Genomic DNA, 17,640 nt, shown 5'->3' on the forward strand with positions numbered 1-17,640 from the left:
GTGTTCAACTTTCGTACGCACACACACGCAGACACAATATTAATCAGCTTGTGTTGAGATGTGTTCAGCTCTTTAATATCATAAAAGAAATGATTAGATACAATCAGCTGTTCCACCTGGTTACCATGAAGATTTTGTTTCTTGCTTCAAATTTGCATAACAATCTAGTGTTCTCAGTAACCATGGCTACGACTGGGGCCACACCCAGAAGAGCAGAATTTGGTCGATTAGACGAGACGCCTCGATTGGCTGGAAGGCTTGTGTTAGCGCCATACACACTCTTACACTCTTACACACACACATACACACACAGTCTTACACACAGACACACACGGCAGTGTAAGGCTTCCTGGACGCTCTCCCTCTTTCAGACACACACAAATACAGAATAAAACTTTGTAAAAAAGATAGGTCATAGGTCATGCATACACACAGGATGGAAACTCACTTATTAAAAAAATAAACACACTCATTTGAAGGCCACTTGTGTGGGTAATAACCTCCTCCCTCTTCCCCCTCTCCTCTCCTCCATCTCTTCCCTCATCCTTTCTTTCTCTCCTTTTGAGGATTGTGTCTGCTGCTGTCAATCACCACCAGGCAGATTAATGCACGGTCACGAGGCCTGTCTCTCTCTCTCTCTCTCTCTCACACACACACACACACACTCTCACAGAAACTCACACACACACTCTCGATCACATACACTCTCTCACACACACACACTCTCACAGAAACTCACACACACACTCTCCATCACATACATTCTCTCTCTCACATACACACTCACTCGAGGGGTGGGCTTTATGATTGAGATTCTCAGAAGTTTGAATTTTTTCGTGCATTCCTTAAAATCACTATTATTATCATCATTAAAATAATAATTATTATTACTTCATTATCCACACATGCACACACACACAACCCTCTACCCATTGATTTAACTGTGTGTGTGTGTGTGTTTTCATAAACTCAGGTCTGTACATGATTAAACAGCTGGCTGTGTTTTACTCATCTTCAAGTACTCTGTAGTCACCTCTTTCTCTCTCTCACTCTCACTCTCTCACACACACACACACACACACACCTCCCCATGGGTTTACAGTTAACTCTCACACACACACACAAGGCTCCATCACACACACTACCACTCTCCTCTGGTCTCATTTGAAGTCGGCAAAGTTGGTAAAGGCGTCACATGAGACCCCATCACACATACACACACTCCCACTCTCCGCTGGTCTCATTTAAAGTTGGCGAAGTCAGCGAAGGCGTCCGGTTTGGCCGCTGGCGTGGCGCCCATTCCCATGGTACCCATGCCCATGCCCATGTTGCCGGGCAACCCCATCCCCATGTTGCCAGGCAACCCCATGCCCATGTTGCCGGGCATCCCCATGCTCATGTTCATTCCCATCATACCCATGGTGGGCATTCCCATGGCAACTCCGGTTCCTGGCATCATGTGGTTGCCCGGCGCCCGGATGGCACCGCCACCCTGCATGCCCAGATTCATGCCAGCAAAGCCCTGGGTTACCATGCCAACCGGAGCCTGCTGCACACCTGTGGGGCAGAACAGAACACACATCATCATATGACTCCGACACCAGAGTGTGTGTGTGTGTTAAAGTCTGACGAGTGAGCGTGTGTGTGTATCTGTGTGTGTGTGTGTGCGTGTCTGTGTTAAACTCCAACGCCAGACTGTGTGTGTTAGACTCCAACACGAGTGTGTGTTTGTGTGTGTGTGTGTGTGTGTTAGACTCCAACACGAGTGTGTGTTTGTGTGTGTGTGTGTGTGTGTGTGTGTGTGTACACACACGATAAACGATAAGCAACATCTATTTCCCACTGGATTCACCACAGCATAGTCTTGTTCTTGTTGCTTTAATACACAGGACTCAGTGAATTGATGACCAATTCAAATTGCGTGTGTGTGTGTGTGTGTGTGTGTGTACCATACTGCATCATGCTCAGCGTAGGCTGCTGTGGTTTGAGGGGCGGGGGGGGGGGGGAGTGTGTGTGTGTGTGTGTGTGTATATATGTACCATGCTGCATCATGCTCAGTGTAGGCTGCTGTGGTTTGGGGGGCGTGGGGGACAGCAGGTCCAGGCTGATGTTGATGTTGGAATCAGACCATGTGGTTGGAACACCACCAGCTTTAGGACCCTGCAGAACACCCGCCTTCTGCCCCATAGCCTGAGGGACCAGAGGATCTCCTAGACTCAGGGGCTACACACACACACACACACACACACACACACACACACACACACAGTTTCACTTTTTTCAGTTAAAACTGTAGCATAAATGTAAATAACATACACGTGTGATATAAAATGCAAGATTATGCGCTATAGAAGAAGATGCATAAGTACAGGTACTACATGTGTGATATAAAATGCAAGATTATGCACTTTATAAGAAGATGCATAAGTACAGGTACTACCTCTATGCACAAATTAGCATCAGGTGTGTATGTAGCATGTGTATGCACAGGGTTAGGCATGCATATGCATCTGCGCACACACGTGCGTCTCTGTGTGTGTGTTTGTGTGTGTGTGTGTGTGTGTGAGTGAGTGTACCTGTGATTGAGACTGTGGCAGGTTGCTGGAGTTGGTTGCCATGGAGAAGGCGATGCTCTGAGAGGCAGAGAGTGATGCGCTCTGAGGGGCGGGGCTAAAGAGATCAAACAGTTCTGAGGAGGCCGGCGCCGACATCACAGGGTCAGAGGTCACGGGGGCGGAGCCAAACAAGTCAACTCCAGATGTGGGAGGGGCTCCATCAGGGAAAGCATTCCATCCTCCGAAATCACTGGAGGAGACTACACACACACACACGCACACATATTAAAAACACACTGGGTATATTGTAAATATTATATATACTGTGTTTGGTGTGTATGTTTCTGAGTGCAAGTGTGAGTGTGTTTTTGTGTGTGTGTGTGTGTGTGTGTGTGTGTGTGTGTGTGTGTGAGGGGGATGGGTAGAGCTTTACCAGGTGCTGAAGGAAGACTTGCTGAAGCTGTTGCAGATGAGAAGTCTGCAAACAGGTCTACACACACACACACAAACACAGACACACAAACACACAAGAACACAGATTTAAACTGCGTAAAGACATGAAAACCATTTACAGTTTACATAACGAGCTGTGTCAGTATTTGTGTGTGTGTGTGTGTGTGTGTGTGTGTGTCTAAGTGAGCGTGTGTGTGTCCAGGTGAGCGTGTTTGTGTGTGTGTGTCCAGGTGAGCGTGTGAGGATGTGTGTGTGAGGATGTGTGTGTATGTGTGTGTGTCCAGGTGAGTGTGTGTGTGTTTGTGTTTGTGTCCAGTTGAGAGTCTGTGTGTCCAGGTGAGTGTGTTTGTGTGTGTTTGTGTCCAGGTGAGAGTGTGTGTGTGTGTCTAGGTGAGAGTGTGTGTGTGTGTCTCCAACTGGTCGGGGTTTGAACCGTCAACCCTCTGGTTACAAGTCCGAAGCGCTAACCAGTAGGCCACGGCTGCCCCACACGTGTGTGTGTGTGTGTGTTCAGGTGAGTGTGTGTGTGTGTGTATATATATGTGTGTGTATCCAGGTGAGAGTGTGTATGTGTGTGTCCAGATAAGTGTGTGTGTGTGTGTGTGTGTGTGTGTCCAGGTGAGTGTGTGTGTGTGTCCAGGTGAGTGTGTGTGTGTGTCCAGGTGAGTGTGTGTGTGTGTGTACGTGTGTGTTTTACCTGTGCTGGTGGGTGCAGCCTGGGTGGGTGTGGCCTCCACGGTGAACAGATCCACCAGGCCAGCTCCTGATTGGCTAGGGGCCTCTGGCTTCTGCAGAGGAGCATTGTGGGATACAGGTAAAAAAAAAAAAAAAAGGCAACGATACCAACTAGTGATTACTGGGGGGGGGGGGGGGGCATACCAAACTGATACGGGTACTGATACTGATCATACGGGTGTGTGTGAGTGTGTGTGTGTGTATGAGTGTGAGTGAGTGTGTATGTGAGTGTGAGTGTGTGTGTATGTATGAGTGTGAGTGTGTATAGGTCACCTTGAAGCTGGTGGAGTTGGCGGTGTGTGTGTGAGTGTGTGTGGGTCACCTTGGAGCTGGTGGAGTTGGCGGTGTGTGTGTGTGAGTGTGTGTAGGTCACCTTGGAGCTGGTGGAGTTGGCGGTGTGTGAGTGTGTGTGTGTGAGTGTGTGAGTGTGTCTGAGTGTGTGTAGGTCACCTTGGAGCTGGTAGAGCTGGTGGAGTGGGCGGGGCTTGAGTCTCCGGTGTAGCCGGCCGCCGCCCCTAGGTCCACTTTCTTGGAGGGCACGCCCCCTCTCTTGCGTGTTGCCGTGGTTTCTGTTGCCTGGACGATTTGCACACTCTTGGTTGTCACGGTTTCCTCTTCATCCTTAAACTCCCCTCTGCTGGACTGGCCATTCTGCTGGCCCCGCCCCCGCTCTTCTTCCGTGTCGCTACGAGCAACAGAGACCACACCTTCCCTCATCTATTATCCACCCACATCATCATCACTTCATACACATACTGATGGTGTGTGTGTGTGTGTGTGGTGTGTGTGTGTGTGGTGTGCGTGTGTGTGTGTGTGCGTGTGTGCGTGTGTGCGTGTGTGCCTGAAACTGTCCAGTGAGTCGTCTCAGGGTTTGTTGCGGAAGCGGCTGATGGTGTGTATGTGTGTGTGTGTGTGTGTGTGTGTGTACCTGAATCTGTCGGGGGAGTCGTCTCTGGGTTTGTTGCGGAAGCGGCTGACGGCGTCCTCGATGCTGGACCCGATGCGTCCGCTGATCTCGCCCACCTTCTCGCTGAAGGGAAACGCCCCCTTCTGCTCCCAGTCCGAGTCCCAGCGACGCCCTTTACCGTCACTCTCATCAGCTGCACACGCGCGCACACACACACACACACACACACACTACGATTCAACCATCAACCATTAAACGTTTGTACCACAGTCTCATTGGTTTTATAGAAGTCCATAGTTTTAAAGAAAATCAGTATTTTCTCTAGAAATATAATCCTTTGTTAATGTTGTCCCAAAAGTCTCCAAAACAAAAGGCCATGACAATAATAAGAACAAGGCGTGTTTGTATTTTGTGTCATTTTCATGCAACTGAAATGTTATGTGGGGTAGCTAGTAGGACCATTAAAATGGACATTTAATTTATATGGACATTTAGTGTGTAGAGTACCAATATTGACCCAAGTCCCATTCACAGAATAAATGCATGTAGTTACAGGTGTTTTGGGAACATAACACCATTATAAAAGTAGTCTAGAGGAATACGCCTGGATTCAGGGGAAAATAGGGCGAGGGGAATGTCTCTGATCTCGAACAAAGCTTTTTTCAATAGCCAATCGCGGAGAGGTGGCAGACCTTGTGAGTATGCACATGTACTGGGTTTTTAATGAAAATACCGCCGACAGCGACCTAACAACCAAAACAATGGTGTTTAGTTTGCCTTTTTAGCCATCTCTGGCTAGCAAAAGAGACATAACTTCTGCAGAGGTTTAAAGCAAATGTAAAGCAAACTTCAAAATCGACTCTAAACATGCTTCAATTACGTTTGTATCAGTAGCCATTTCGCACTGGTTTCAGTAGGAACTTTTGCCCATGAACACATTGGAAGTGAGATCAGTGGGCGTCTCTGAAAGTAGCTGTTTTCTGGTTGTGAAGGTTTTGGCCCAGAAGTTTGTTCATGATGCGAGCTTCTGGGTACTCAGATTATTATAAAAGGAGCAAAAAACTATTCTGTGTTTCAATTAAGGGAGGCCCTAAAATCTCTTGTTTATTGTAAATGTTTATTTTGGTATTCCCAAAACACCTGTAACTACATGCATTTATTCTGTGAATGGGACTTGGTACAAAGTGCTACCCCACATACCATTTCAGTTGCTTGAAAATGACACAAAAATACAAACACGCCTTGTTTTACCTTTACATTGACATTAATAAACTGATGTATTTGAAGAGGAAATAATGACTGATACCAAATGAAAAAAACAAAACTGTTTTTTAATACCCTTAATATCACACTTAATGCACATCTTTCCGAAATCTAGGGCCCTTTCGGAAGCCAGGAGACATTTAGTACAGACTTTAAATTGTTTACATGTGCTACGAGTTCTCCCTCCCACGAGTTCTCAGAAAATCTGAGGAGGCTAGGGAAAATATTTGTCAAGATATTAATGCCCAAACGGCGTGTGTTTTTCAAGCTGTAAAAATTAAAGAATTTCAAGGTCTGAAAAAGATATGAAGACCGATGATTTGCACAGAAATATTTCACAGGCCTTGGTTTTGCCTTGGTGTGTGTGTGTGTGTGCGCTCACCGTAGCCCCTGTAGCTCCCCATGCTGTCTGAGGACACCCCTATGTACTTGTCCTTGTTCTTCTTGGCTTTCTTGCGCTCCTCCCTCAGACGCTCGTCATCCTGCACCAGCTCCGTCAGCTCCTTGACCTTCTGACGGACGTTAATGCCCTGGTCCTTACCGTTCTCATCTGACACACACACACACGCACACGCACACATGAACACGCACGCCCACGCACACACATATACACGCACACAGAGATTAGCACCCAAATGGGAGTGTGGACTATAAGTAACCTTATGTAGTGTGGATTATAAGTAACCTTATGTAGTGTCTAGTGTGGATTATAAGTAACCTTATGTAGTGTGGACTATGGGCCCGTCCCAATACCTCCCCTTCCCCTAGATTTTTGCGTGTCCCATTACTTTAGGGAGCAAGCGGAAGTGTTATTTTCCCCTTTAAAATCAACCCTCAAAATATAGCCAGGACTGATGCAGGCTTAAAACGAAGTGGGAGATGAAATTACCCAGGACACCGTGCAAGCTCAGCGAACCGGCCACATTTTTCAACCAAGATGGCTGACACTAGCCTAGAAATCTAGATGCGCCCCTAGCGGCAGCAAATTACATTTGCTGCCAGGGCTAGTCTAGCAACTCTCCGTTGGCTTGTGAGCTCCAGAAATCGAAACTCAATCAGGCCAATGAAATCATGTATAGAGTCGTTAGGTGGGCTTAACATAATGATTGATGGCAGAGTTGCAACGGTTTGGCTTGAATTCCCTGCTACTTGAAAACAAATAAGATGGATGTTGCTGTTGGCAAACAGTGTGACACAAGTTAAGCTTTTATTAAGTTGGCAAACGTTTGAACTAGCCAACTAGCTCCGCTGGTGGGAAACGCATGGGACTCATAGCGCTGCCGCTGTCCTATTGCGTGCAGAGGGAATTTGAAAGACAACTGATTATCCCGCCCCTCGGACTGAGCACTGCGAACGGTGAGTGCCCAGACCCTACATTTTAATGTGGGTCTGGCTCGTCAGGCTAGGCCGACACCGCTGGAAAGGAACAATTGCATTGCTCATATATTTTCGCAAATAAGCATATTAAAATTTTGAAATATGTTGGAATAGGTTAGTTTGATGCACATCCAATGGACTGTTGAGTTTTGAACACTGATGTTAGAAAATATCTCACGAAGCTATCTGACGATGTTCATGATATCTGCTGAGTGCTTTGAGAGAGTGTGCCCATCAAATAACGTTATACATCTGATCTGGGTAGTTTCGTCAATATTTAGGATGTGTGTTCCGGCGTTCACATGAACACGAATATCTCTGTTGATTAACCAGACGTAGATAAACCAACACAGCCCACACAACAGTCAAAACGACATGTTCCTGAATGAAAATAGTAGAAGGCTACTACCAGTAGACACTGCGCGTGATGTAGGTGAGCACGTTCGCTACGCGCAGGTTGTACAGGTGTGTGTATGTGTGTGTGTGTACCTATGCTGTGATAACTCTCTATAGAGCACAGGTCGTACAGGTGTGTGTGTGTGTGTGTGTACCTATGCAGTGAAAACTCTCTATAGAGCGCAGGTCATACAGGTGTGTGTGTGTGTGTGTGTGTATACTTATGCAGTGATAACTCTCTATAGAGCGCAGGTCGTACAGGTGTGTGTGTGTGTATGTGTGTGTGTGTGTGTGTGTGTGTGTGTGTGTATACTTATGCAGTGATATCTCTCTATAGAGCGCAGGTCGTACAGGTGTGTGTGTGTGTGTGTGTGTGTACCTATGCAGTGGTAGCTCTCTATAGAGCGCAGGTCATACAGGTGTGTGTGTGTGTGTACCTATGCAGTGGTAGCTCTCTATAGAGCGCAGGTCGTACAGGTGTTCTCTGGAACTGGTGACGACTCGCTCGGAGCCATTTTTAATCAAGTAGGCCAACAGCAACAAGGACTGCTCACACACACACACACAGACACACACACACACAGACAGACAGACAGACAGACAGACACACACACAATAATCAACACTGGTTATGAAAAGATCATTAGGCAGTAAATTATTAGACACAAATTACAAATGGATATCAGATGCAGGTCTGAACACACACACACACACACACACACACACACCTTATAGACTCTTCTCCAGTTCTTCTTGTTGTCTTTGAGCATTCTGTTCCACAGCATGTTCATCACTTCAGGAAACTGCTCATACATGAATGTGGCTCTGAAGACACACACACACAATTATTAACCTACAATTACCCTACATGCACACACCCACCATCAAAACTACAGACAAATAAACACTAATATGCATGCACACATACAGACTCACAGACAGACAGACAGACAGACAGACAGACAAACACACACACACACACACACCTGGCGATCTCTCCCATGAGCTGCCCTGAGGGCCCCCAGGGGTCGTCGTTTGTGGCCTCCCGCACCTTGGACTCAATCTCAGTGTAGTTCATCACAACGTTAGTCCTGGGAACATCACACACACAGAGACAGACCACACACACAGCATTCATTTAACACACACACACACACACAGCATTCATTTAACACACACACACACACACACACACAGCATTCATTTAATACACACACACACACACACAGCATTCATTTAACACACACAGAGAGACAGACCACACACACAGCATTCATTTAACACACACACACACACACACAGCATTCATTTAACACACACAGAGAGACAGACCACACACAAAGCATTCATTTAACACACACACACAGACAGACCACACACACAACATTCATTTAACAACACACACAGCATTAATTTAACACACACACACACAGAGACAGACCACACACACAGCATTCATTTAACAACACACACGGCATTCATTTAACACACACACGCACACAGAGACAGACCACACACACAGCATTAATTTAACAACACACACGGCATCATTTAACAACACACACAGCATTAATTTAACAACACACACACATAGCATTAATTTAACAACACACACACACACATCATTAATTTAACTTGCTGCCAGCTGTACAGGCAGAATCTTTTGTCATTTCCCACTGGGCCCTGACAAGGTTTTGGGCATTTGTTTAATATTCACAATGGCAGCTATGTACACACCATTGTGGTTTTGTATTGTCTGATGACATAAGAGAGACAAAAATGCACTGATTGGGCCCTGACCAGGTTTGGCAAATTGATGTTCACAATGGCAGCTATGTAGCCTACCATATTTCAGTTATTTGCACAGATTTAGCTAAGTGAGTTGCATAGGCTTTTGGATGGATGCTTCTGTAATGCTTTATGGTTTTGTATTGTTTGATGAATGAAAAAAATGTTAGTTATGCCGCTTACATAATGTAGCCTATAGTGCTTTTTTAATGTCTGATGACAGGATAGAGACGTATGTAGACAATATAATTTTAAAGTCCTAATGATCAGCTTATTTGTATGTCGTCGTTTGTGGCCTCCCGCACCTTGGACTCAATCTCAGTGTAGTTCATCACAACGTTAGTCCTGGGAACATCACACACACAGAGACAGACCACACACACAGCATTCATTTAACACCAGGGCTTTGAACCGGTTCAAGGAACGAAAACGAAAACCGGGAACTTTTTGTATTTTACAGGGAACAGGAACGAAACCGGAAACGTTATTATTTTTTATGTTCTGGAACAGGAACACTTATTTAAAAATAATGGTAACCGGTTAATACCGGTTTTATTTCGTTCCTCAAAGTTTTCGTTGCCTAAAAAAAAAAAGTAATTATTTTCCTGCGCACGTTACCATGACGGCTGAGGTTCACTTCCTGTGTGACATCACATCAGACATTCGCTGACTGTATGGAGAGAGAGCGGTGGATTACAAAGTCTCCACTCCACATCTTAAATAAGGGGTAAATTACAATCCATCGTTAATTAAAACGCTCATTCCAAACACAATAACAATAGCTATATTTGTCGACTCCACGTTAATGATGGACTAGTGAACATTTGGCTAAATGGCGCCAACACCTCTGTTTGCCTAATGCACAGATGGCTTGTTACGGTATGAGTAGGCCTACTGGATGGCCTTTCCCCCGACAGTTGGAATTTGTTGTTGCCCGAGTGGCATAACCACGTGTCTTAATCATGTTGTTACGTTTGTGTGGACATTTTCTCTTTTAACAATAAACTACACATTTGAAATAATTGTAGGCCTATTTAATTATTATTATTATTAATAATATAATTATTATTATTTAATAATGGTTGTAATATTATTACATTTGGTTTAAGCTGGATGAGAAAGATGTGACATAATTCTATAGCATTAAACAGCTGACAGGAACGAAATTAACCGTTCCGGGAACAGTATTTTTTTGTTCTAACCGGTTCGGGAACGTCAATTTATTGGTGGAACTCATAACCGGAAACGTTATAATTCCGTTTCTGTTCGGAACAAACCGATTGGAAAAAAACAAATCGGTTCAAAGCCCTGTTTAACACACACACACACACACAGCATTAATTTAACACACACACACAGACAGAGACAGACCACACACACAGCATTCATTTAACAACACACACAGCATTCATTTAACACACACACACACAGCATTCATTTAACAACACACACAGCATTAATTTAACACACACACACACACAGAGAGACAGACCACACACACAGCATTCATTTAACAACACACACAGCATTAATTTAACACACACACACACACAGAGAGAGACAGACCACACACACAGCATTCATTTAACAACACACACGGCATCATTTAACAACACACACACACAGCATTAATTTAACACACACACACACAGAGAGAGACAGACCACACACACAGCATTAATTTAACAACACACACAGCATTAATTTAACACACACACACACACACACAGAGAGAGACAGACCACACACACAGCATTCATTTAACAACACACACAGCATTCATTTAACACACACACACACACACACACACACACAGCATTCATTTAACAACACACACAGCATTAATTTAACACACACACACACAGAGACAGACCACACACACAGCATTCATTTAACAACACACACGGCATTCATTTAACACACACACGCACACAGAGACAGACCACACACACAGCATTCATTTAACAACACACACACACACACACACAGAGACAGACCACACACACAGCATTCATTTAACAACACACACACATACACACAGACAGACCACACACACAGCATTCATTTAACAACACACACACATACACACAGACAGACCACACACACAGCATTCATTTAACAACACACACGGCATCATTTAACAACACACACACACAGCATTAATTTAACACACACACACACACAGAGAGACAGACCACACACACAGCATTCATTTAACAACACACACAGCATTAATTTAACACACACACACACAGAGAGAGACAGACCACACACACAGCATTCATTTAACACACACACACACACACACACACACAGCATTAATTTAACACACACACACACAGAGACAGACCACACACACAGCATTCATTTAACAACACACACGGCATTCATTTAACACACACACGCACACAGAGACAGACCACACACACAGCATTCATTTAACAACACACACACACACACACACAGAGACAGACCACACACACAGCATTCATTTAACAACACACACACATACACACAGACAGACCACACACACAGCATTCATTTAACAACACACACACATACACACAGACAGACCACACACACAGCATTCATTTAACAACACACACGGCATCATTTAACAACACACACACATAGCATTAATTTAATAACACACACACACACACATCATTAATTTAACTTGCCGCCAGCTGTACAGGCAGAATCTTTTGTCATTTCCCACTGGGCCATGACAAGGTTTTGGGCATTTGTTTATAAAGTTTAATATTCACAATGGCAGCTATGTACACACCATTGTGGTTTTGTATTGTCTGATGACATAAGAGAGACAAAAATGCACTGATTGGGCCCTGACCAGGTTTGGCAAATTGATGTTCACAATGGCAGCTATGTAGCCTACCATATTTCAGTTATTTGCACAGATTTTAGCTAAGTGAGTTGCATAGGCTTTTGGATGGATGCTTCTGTAATGCTTTGTGGTTTTGTATTGTTTGATGAATGAAAAAAAATGTTAGTTATGCCTTTTTACATAATGTAGCCTATAGTGCTTTTTTAATGTTTGAAGACAGGATAGAGACGTATGTAGACTAACAATATAATTTTAACGTTATTAACCGGTTCAGGAACTTTTTTTTTTGTTCTAATCGGTTCAGGCACGTCAATTTTAGGGTTTAGGGAACATTTAGGGAAACGTTAAAATACTGTTTCTGTTCGGAACGAACCAATTGGGAGAAAATTCTGGTTCAAAGCCCTGCCCAAAACACACACACACACACACACACACACACACACGAGAAAAAACAGTTTGTCTAAGAAGGTCCTCTGGTGACAAAAGCACAGACCCAATCCAGCACAGACCCAATCCAGCTAGGGTGGGGCTGAGCCAGTGTGTGACAGAGGAGGGAGTGTGTGTGTGTGTGTCACTGTGTGTGTGTGTGTGTGTGTGTGTGTGTGTGTGTGTGTGTGTCACTGTGTGTGTGTGTGATAGGAGCGAGAATGTGTGTGTGGGCACTAGGGCTACAGCACTTTGTTTAATTGATTAGTTGTCAACTATTTTGGTAATTAATAAACGCATCTGGGTCATTTTTTAAAGAAAATACCTCAAAATTCAAAATGATCTTAAACTTGATTACATTCTGCCATATTTACTCTTAAACTGAACTGCTGGTCCTCTCACCCAACCTACTATACACCATGACATCAACATCACTATGCCAAACCTCCTATACACCACAACATCAACATCACTATGCCAAACCTCCTATACACCACAACATCAACATCACTATGCCAAACCTCCTATACACCACAACATCAACATCACTATGCCATCAACATCACTATGCCAAACCCACTATACACCACAACATCAACATCATTACGCCAAACCAACATCACTATGCCAACCCCTCTATACACCACAACATCAACATCACTATGCCATCAACATCACTATGCCAAACCTCCTATACACCACATCATCAACATCACTATGCCATCAACATCACTATGCCAAACCCACTATACACCACAACATCAACATCATTACGCCAAACCAACATCACTATGCCAACCCCTCTATACACCACAACATCAACATCACTATGCCATCAACATCACTATGCCAAACCTCCTATACACAACAACATCAACATTAAAACTGACTTCCCGTCTCTTGCCCCTACCAGGGTAGCGAGAAATCCACGGGTCATGATCGATGACCAACTAACCTGATCACATTGCCTTCACTGCAAAAAATAAAATCTAACCAAGTGTTATTAATTTTATATTAGGATCAACAAATCTATTTGGAGATAGATAGATAGATAGATAGATAGATAGATAGATACTTTATTGATCCCCATGGGGAGTTCAAAAGACAATTTTAAGGAGTCTTATCAGATCTTATGCCTGTTAAGATCTGGCTAGGGACAACAGATGGAAACTAGCACGTGTAGCTAACCCTGGCTTGTTTACAGCAAGTAACTTGTCTGTTGATTAATGAGCATAGTGTCCCGAAGCCATGACGTAGCGTTGCCAAGGCAGCAATTTCACTGGATCTAAACAAATCAATCTACCATTAGAAATCACCATAGCGGTGGCTTTCTTAATATATTTCAATCATTTTACAATGTTTCTAAGACGTTAGTATATTTTTTCTACACTGTAGGAATCACATACTACATATAACATATATTCATACCAACACCATCAAATTCGTGACTACAGAGTTTTATTTTAGCATGGGTTTCCTCCGTAAAAGAGACCTGCATGTAACTTCACAGCATGCGGTTAAAATCCTTAAATTCACAGACGTGTTTTGGCTTTATTTTTTTGGCAAAAAACGTCGCTCTTAACAGAATCTGCCGCCAGTCTTTGATAAGACGTGAAATATCCACTGGAATTTTGTTTCTTTCTATTACACCTGCCAGGGAATCCGTGTTATGTGGCTAAGCTGCTGCCTAGCAGGTAAAACACGTTTAAATGGATATATTTATTTTTATTAGCTAGAAATGATGCCACATGTCTACATTCAATGCTATTTATGGCACTTCGAAAGTTTGTTTAGATCCAGTGATTCTGCCGTCATGGAAACTCCACGTCACACTTCGGGACTCTATTGTCCCTATCAAATAAACAAACAAACAAACACACAAATTTGCTCAACGCACTGGCAGCCAAATTTGCTTGTTTTCAGGATGAGACGGCTTAAAAACTCTTCTTCAATTAAGTTAAATGATTTTATGAGAAAACACTAGGTAAGTGTCTTTATACTGAAAACAATACCAACTAGATTTTTTGATCTTGATAGAAGATTAATAACCCTTTAGATTAGGTTAGATTTCATTAAATAAGCAGGTTTTGATAAAAGATTAATAACCCTTTATCTGAAACTTAAACACACGTGGGGAAACTGAACAGTCTAGTAGGCTATGATAAATTAGCAAATTAACCTACTTTGTTTACAATATTTTCATTCAGACTTATGTGCACATTTATTTATTTGAGTGTTTTTCATGATTGTGTTGCTATTTCTTTTCTCTGTTTGCTTTGATTGATAACTGAGGTGATTAAAATCAGAGGAAGGTTAATTTTAAAATAAAAGTGTTTAAATTGAACTTTTTTTCCTTCTGGTCCTTATCTGAAATAGATTTTTTTTTAAATCAGTAATTATCGATATCGACTGATATGAAATACTTATATCGTGATACAGTTTTCAGCCATATCGCCCAGCCCTACCCATCATGACACCATATTACCCACCATGACCCTATATTACCCACCATGACACTATATTACACTACATTAGCCATCATGACACCATATTACCCACCATGACACTTATGCACATATCCATAGAACTTTTTATTTATTATTTTTGATTTCTCCTCCATCTACCCATGTCCTTGATTGCCTAGCCTTTCTGCCCCCCCCCCCACCCCACCCCCAACACACACACATACATCATCACCGTCATCACTTCACATACATACAGCACACTGCTTGCTACAGTAAGCCTCCTCTACATACTTGCTGCACACTGCCCCAGCCCCCCCACCCCCCCCCCCCCAACATACACAGCACATTGTCTTCAGGATCTTCTCCAACACACATCCTCTACATACTTACAGCACACTGCCCCCACCTACCCACACACACACACACACACACAGTCACTGCTCCACTCCCCTCCCGCCCACACACACACACACATCTTCACTGTCATCACTCACATACATTACCATTACATACAGTACTCTGCTTGCAATAGTAAGTCCCTGCCCCCCCCCCCCCCCCCCAGACAGACATTACAAACACAGAGGACATTGTACAATTAAGAGTTGAAGACGCTACACACTACATACAGACTGAGACACAGAGACAGATGACACTGCACACCAGAGAAAAGGAATATACACACAGGGCAAAGTGAAAAGAAGAAATTGTAAGAAAAATAAAATGAAAATAAGATTCATTGCATTCAGTGCATTATTGTAGGTGTTTGTGTGTGTATGCATGCCTGCATTCTTTTGAGTGTGCTTGTATGTGTGTGTCTCTGTACCACTGTGTGGCTGCTTGTACTTGATGTATTGTTTCATCATCAGACAGTAATCTACAATCTGATGGCTCAGTAGAACGGATGTCCTGATGTCAAAACAAACTACTTTCGTGAGTGTGTGTGTGGTTTCAGCAAGGGGGAGTGACAAAGCTTTAGAGGTTGAGTTAGTCATTTAAACACTGATAGGCCTACAACATATGCCAATTTTCAAACTGTATCCCCCACCCAACACACACACACACAGGTGTTTTTGCTTACTAAATACCAGTCACTTCACTAGTTTGTAACTGTTCACTTAACGCGGAAGTCAGATAAAAGTGTTTGACCTGGCAGTGACCTAAGAGTATATGCCCTGCGAGCTTCAGTTCACTGGCACGTTAAAGAGCGTTCGCGCCCGGTGTCGTCTACCAGGGGCCTTGTGCCAACCGTCCGCACTAAAGTACTGAACTAATACACACGCGCACCTGCGCCAGGTACTCTTTTCATATGATAATTTCAACCGCTGGACAACAACTGGGGACCCGGAAGTCAGCTAGCGAGTCGCCTGACAGGCTGTTAAAGATAAACGTCGGGAGCATTCTTTACGAGTGCGACCGCATAATATCCCTCTGCTAAAATAATTTCTGAACTGTCTAACCGAGGCCGCCCCGACCAGTCTTGAGAAAGTGCCCGCAGCAACATGCTGATGACATGTCATTGACCAACGGGCCGAGCTGGCAACTTCAGCTAGCTAATTACAGTAGCCTGCTGTTACATCACAACACTATCGGCCTGAACGTGTAGCTTAACAAAATGGGAAACCATGTATTAGATTAAAAATATACACACAACGGGAAATAACATATCCTTCAAACTTTCATAAGAGGCGTATGACAAGCCAGTCGCCACCGCAAAGTTTGTTGTAACCAGTAGCTAGATAGAGTCCTAGCCAGCTAATTTCAACACTTTGCAAACGTCACAAGTTAGCAGTTGTTAGCTAGCTCTCTATTAGCTTATTTACACTAACAGTAGCTAACTTGCATAATTGATAGTCAAGTTCATGACAATGGTTATTGGCTATTACGTTAACAAACTTAGCAAAGCTACTTCTTATAAGATATGGGACGGATACATGAATGGTAAAACTTTTTCGTTTCCACCACCTAGCCACTTAGCTTAGCATAGCACCTGAACACAAAACAGCGACGTGACGTCAGACACTGGGTACGTGTCTTTCTGAAACAGGTACAAACTTCACATACCCCCAAAACATTAAGATATTCGGCGCTTTAGACGCCGCAGTACTCACGCTTTATCGACCAACTCCCTAACTTTCCACATGTTCAGCATTTTGGCTCCTTTAAGAGAGGCTTTCCGCCACAAGAACCAGAGTTTCTTTCTCGCCTGTTCACCCCAGTGACTGAAGCAGGCGGGCTGTCACCCAGAGGAAACCTTGAACTCGTCGAACTAGCCACCTCTTCCTACACTCCCAGCTGCTGCCGGGCCGCCAGGTTACTACGGAGACGCTCTGCCAACGTCACTGTGGCGCACAGTGCGTAAAAGCAATGTAGGATATGTAGTTTTTACGTCTGGTAAAAGTAGTCATACTGAGAGCCGGCACGCAGGTAAGC

At 43.8% G+C, this 17,640-nt stretch overlaps 1 protein-coding gene across 4 annotated transcripts; it reads right to left on the reverse strand.

Annotated features, from left to right (window-relative positions):
• Positions 1 to 53: 53 nt before the first annotated feature.
• On the reverse strand, positions 54 to 17,525 carry clint1a (clathrin interactor 1a). 4 transcript variants are annotated; one of them, XR_006022294.1, is made up of 13 exons: positions 17,319 to 17,525; positions 8,673 to 8,777; positions 8,415 to 8,511; positions 8,124 to 8,232; positions 6,296 to 6,463; positions 4,672 to 4,843; positions 4,194 to 4,428; positions 3,706 to 3,796; positions 2,989 to 3,045; positions 2,577 to 2,815; positions 2,040 to 2,223; positions 1,034 to 1,557; positions 54 to 644 (listed from the first exon to the last, which is right to left on the reverse strand). XR_006022294.1 is itself a non-coding variant. In XM_042061739.1 (13 exons), the coding sequence occupies exons 1-13, from the start codon at positions 17,357 to 17,359 to the stop codon at positions 1,241 to 1,243; spliced, it is 1,815 nt and encodes a 604-aa protein (XP_041917673.1). In that variant the 5' UTR covers positions 17,360 to 17,525; the 3' UTR covers positions 54 to 1,240. The 4 variants fall into 4 exon arrangements, 3 of the variants coding, with proteins under 3 accessions (XP_041917673.1, XP_041917672.1, XP_041917671.1); XM_042061739.1 differs by adding an exon at positions 9,771 to 9,819 and having other exon boundaries at positions 54 to 1,557; positions 8,673 to 8,728; XM_042061738.1 differs by adding an exon at positions 9,756 to 9,819 and having other exon boundaries at positions 54 to 1,557; positions 8,673 to 8,713.
• Positions 17,526 to 17,640: the final 115 nt, after the last annotated feature.

This window comes from Alosa sapidissima, chromosome 14, assembly GCF_018492685.1.
Source record: "Alosa sapidissima isolate fAloSap1 chromosome 14, fAloSap1.pri, whole genome shotgun sequence".
Lineage (NCBI taxonomy): Eukaryota > Metazoa > Chordata > Actinopteri > Clupeiformes > Clupeidae > Alosa > Alosa sapidissima.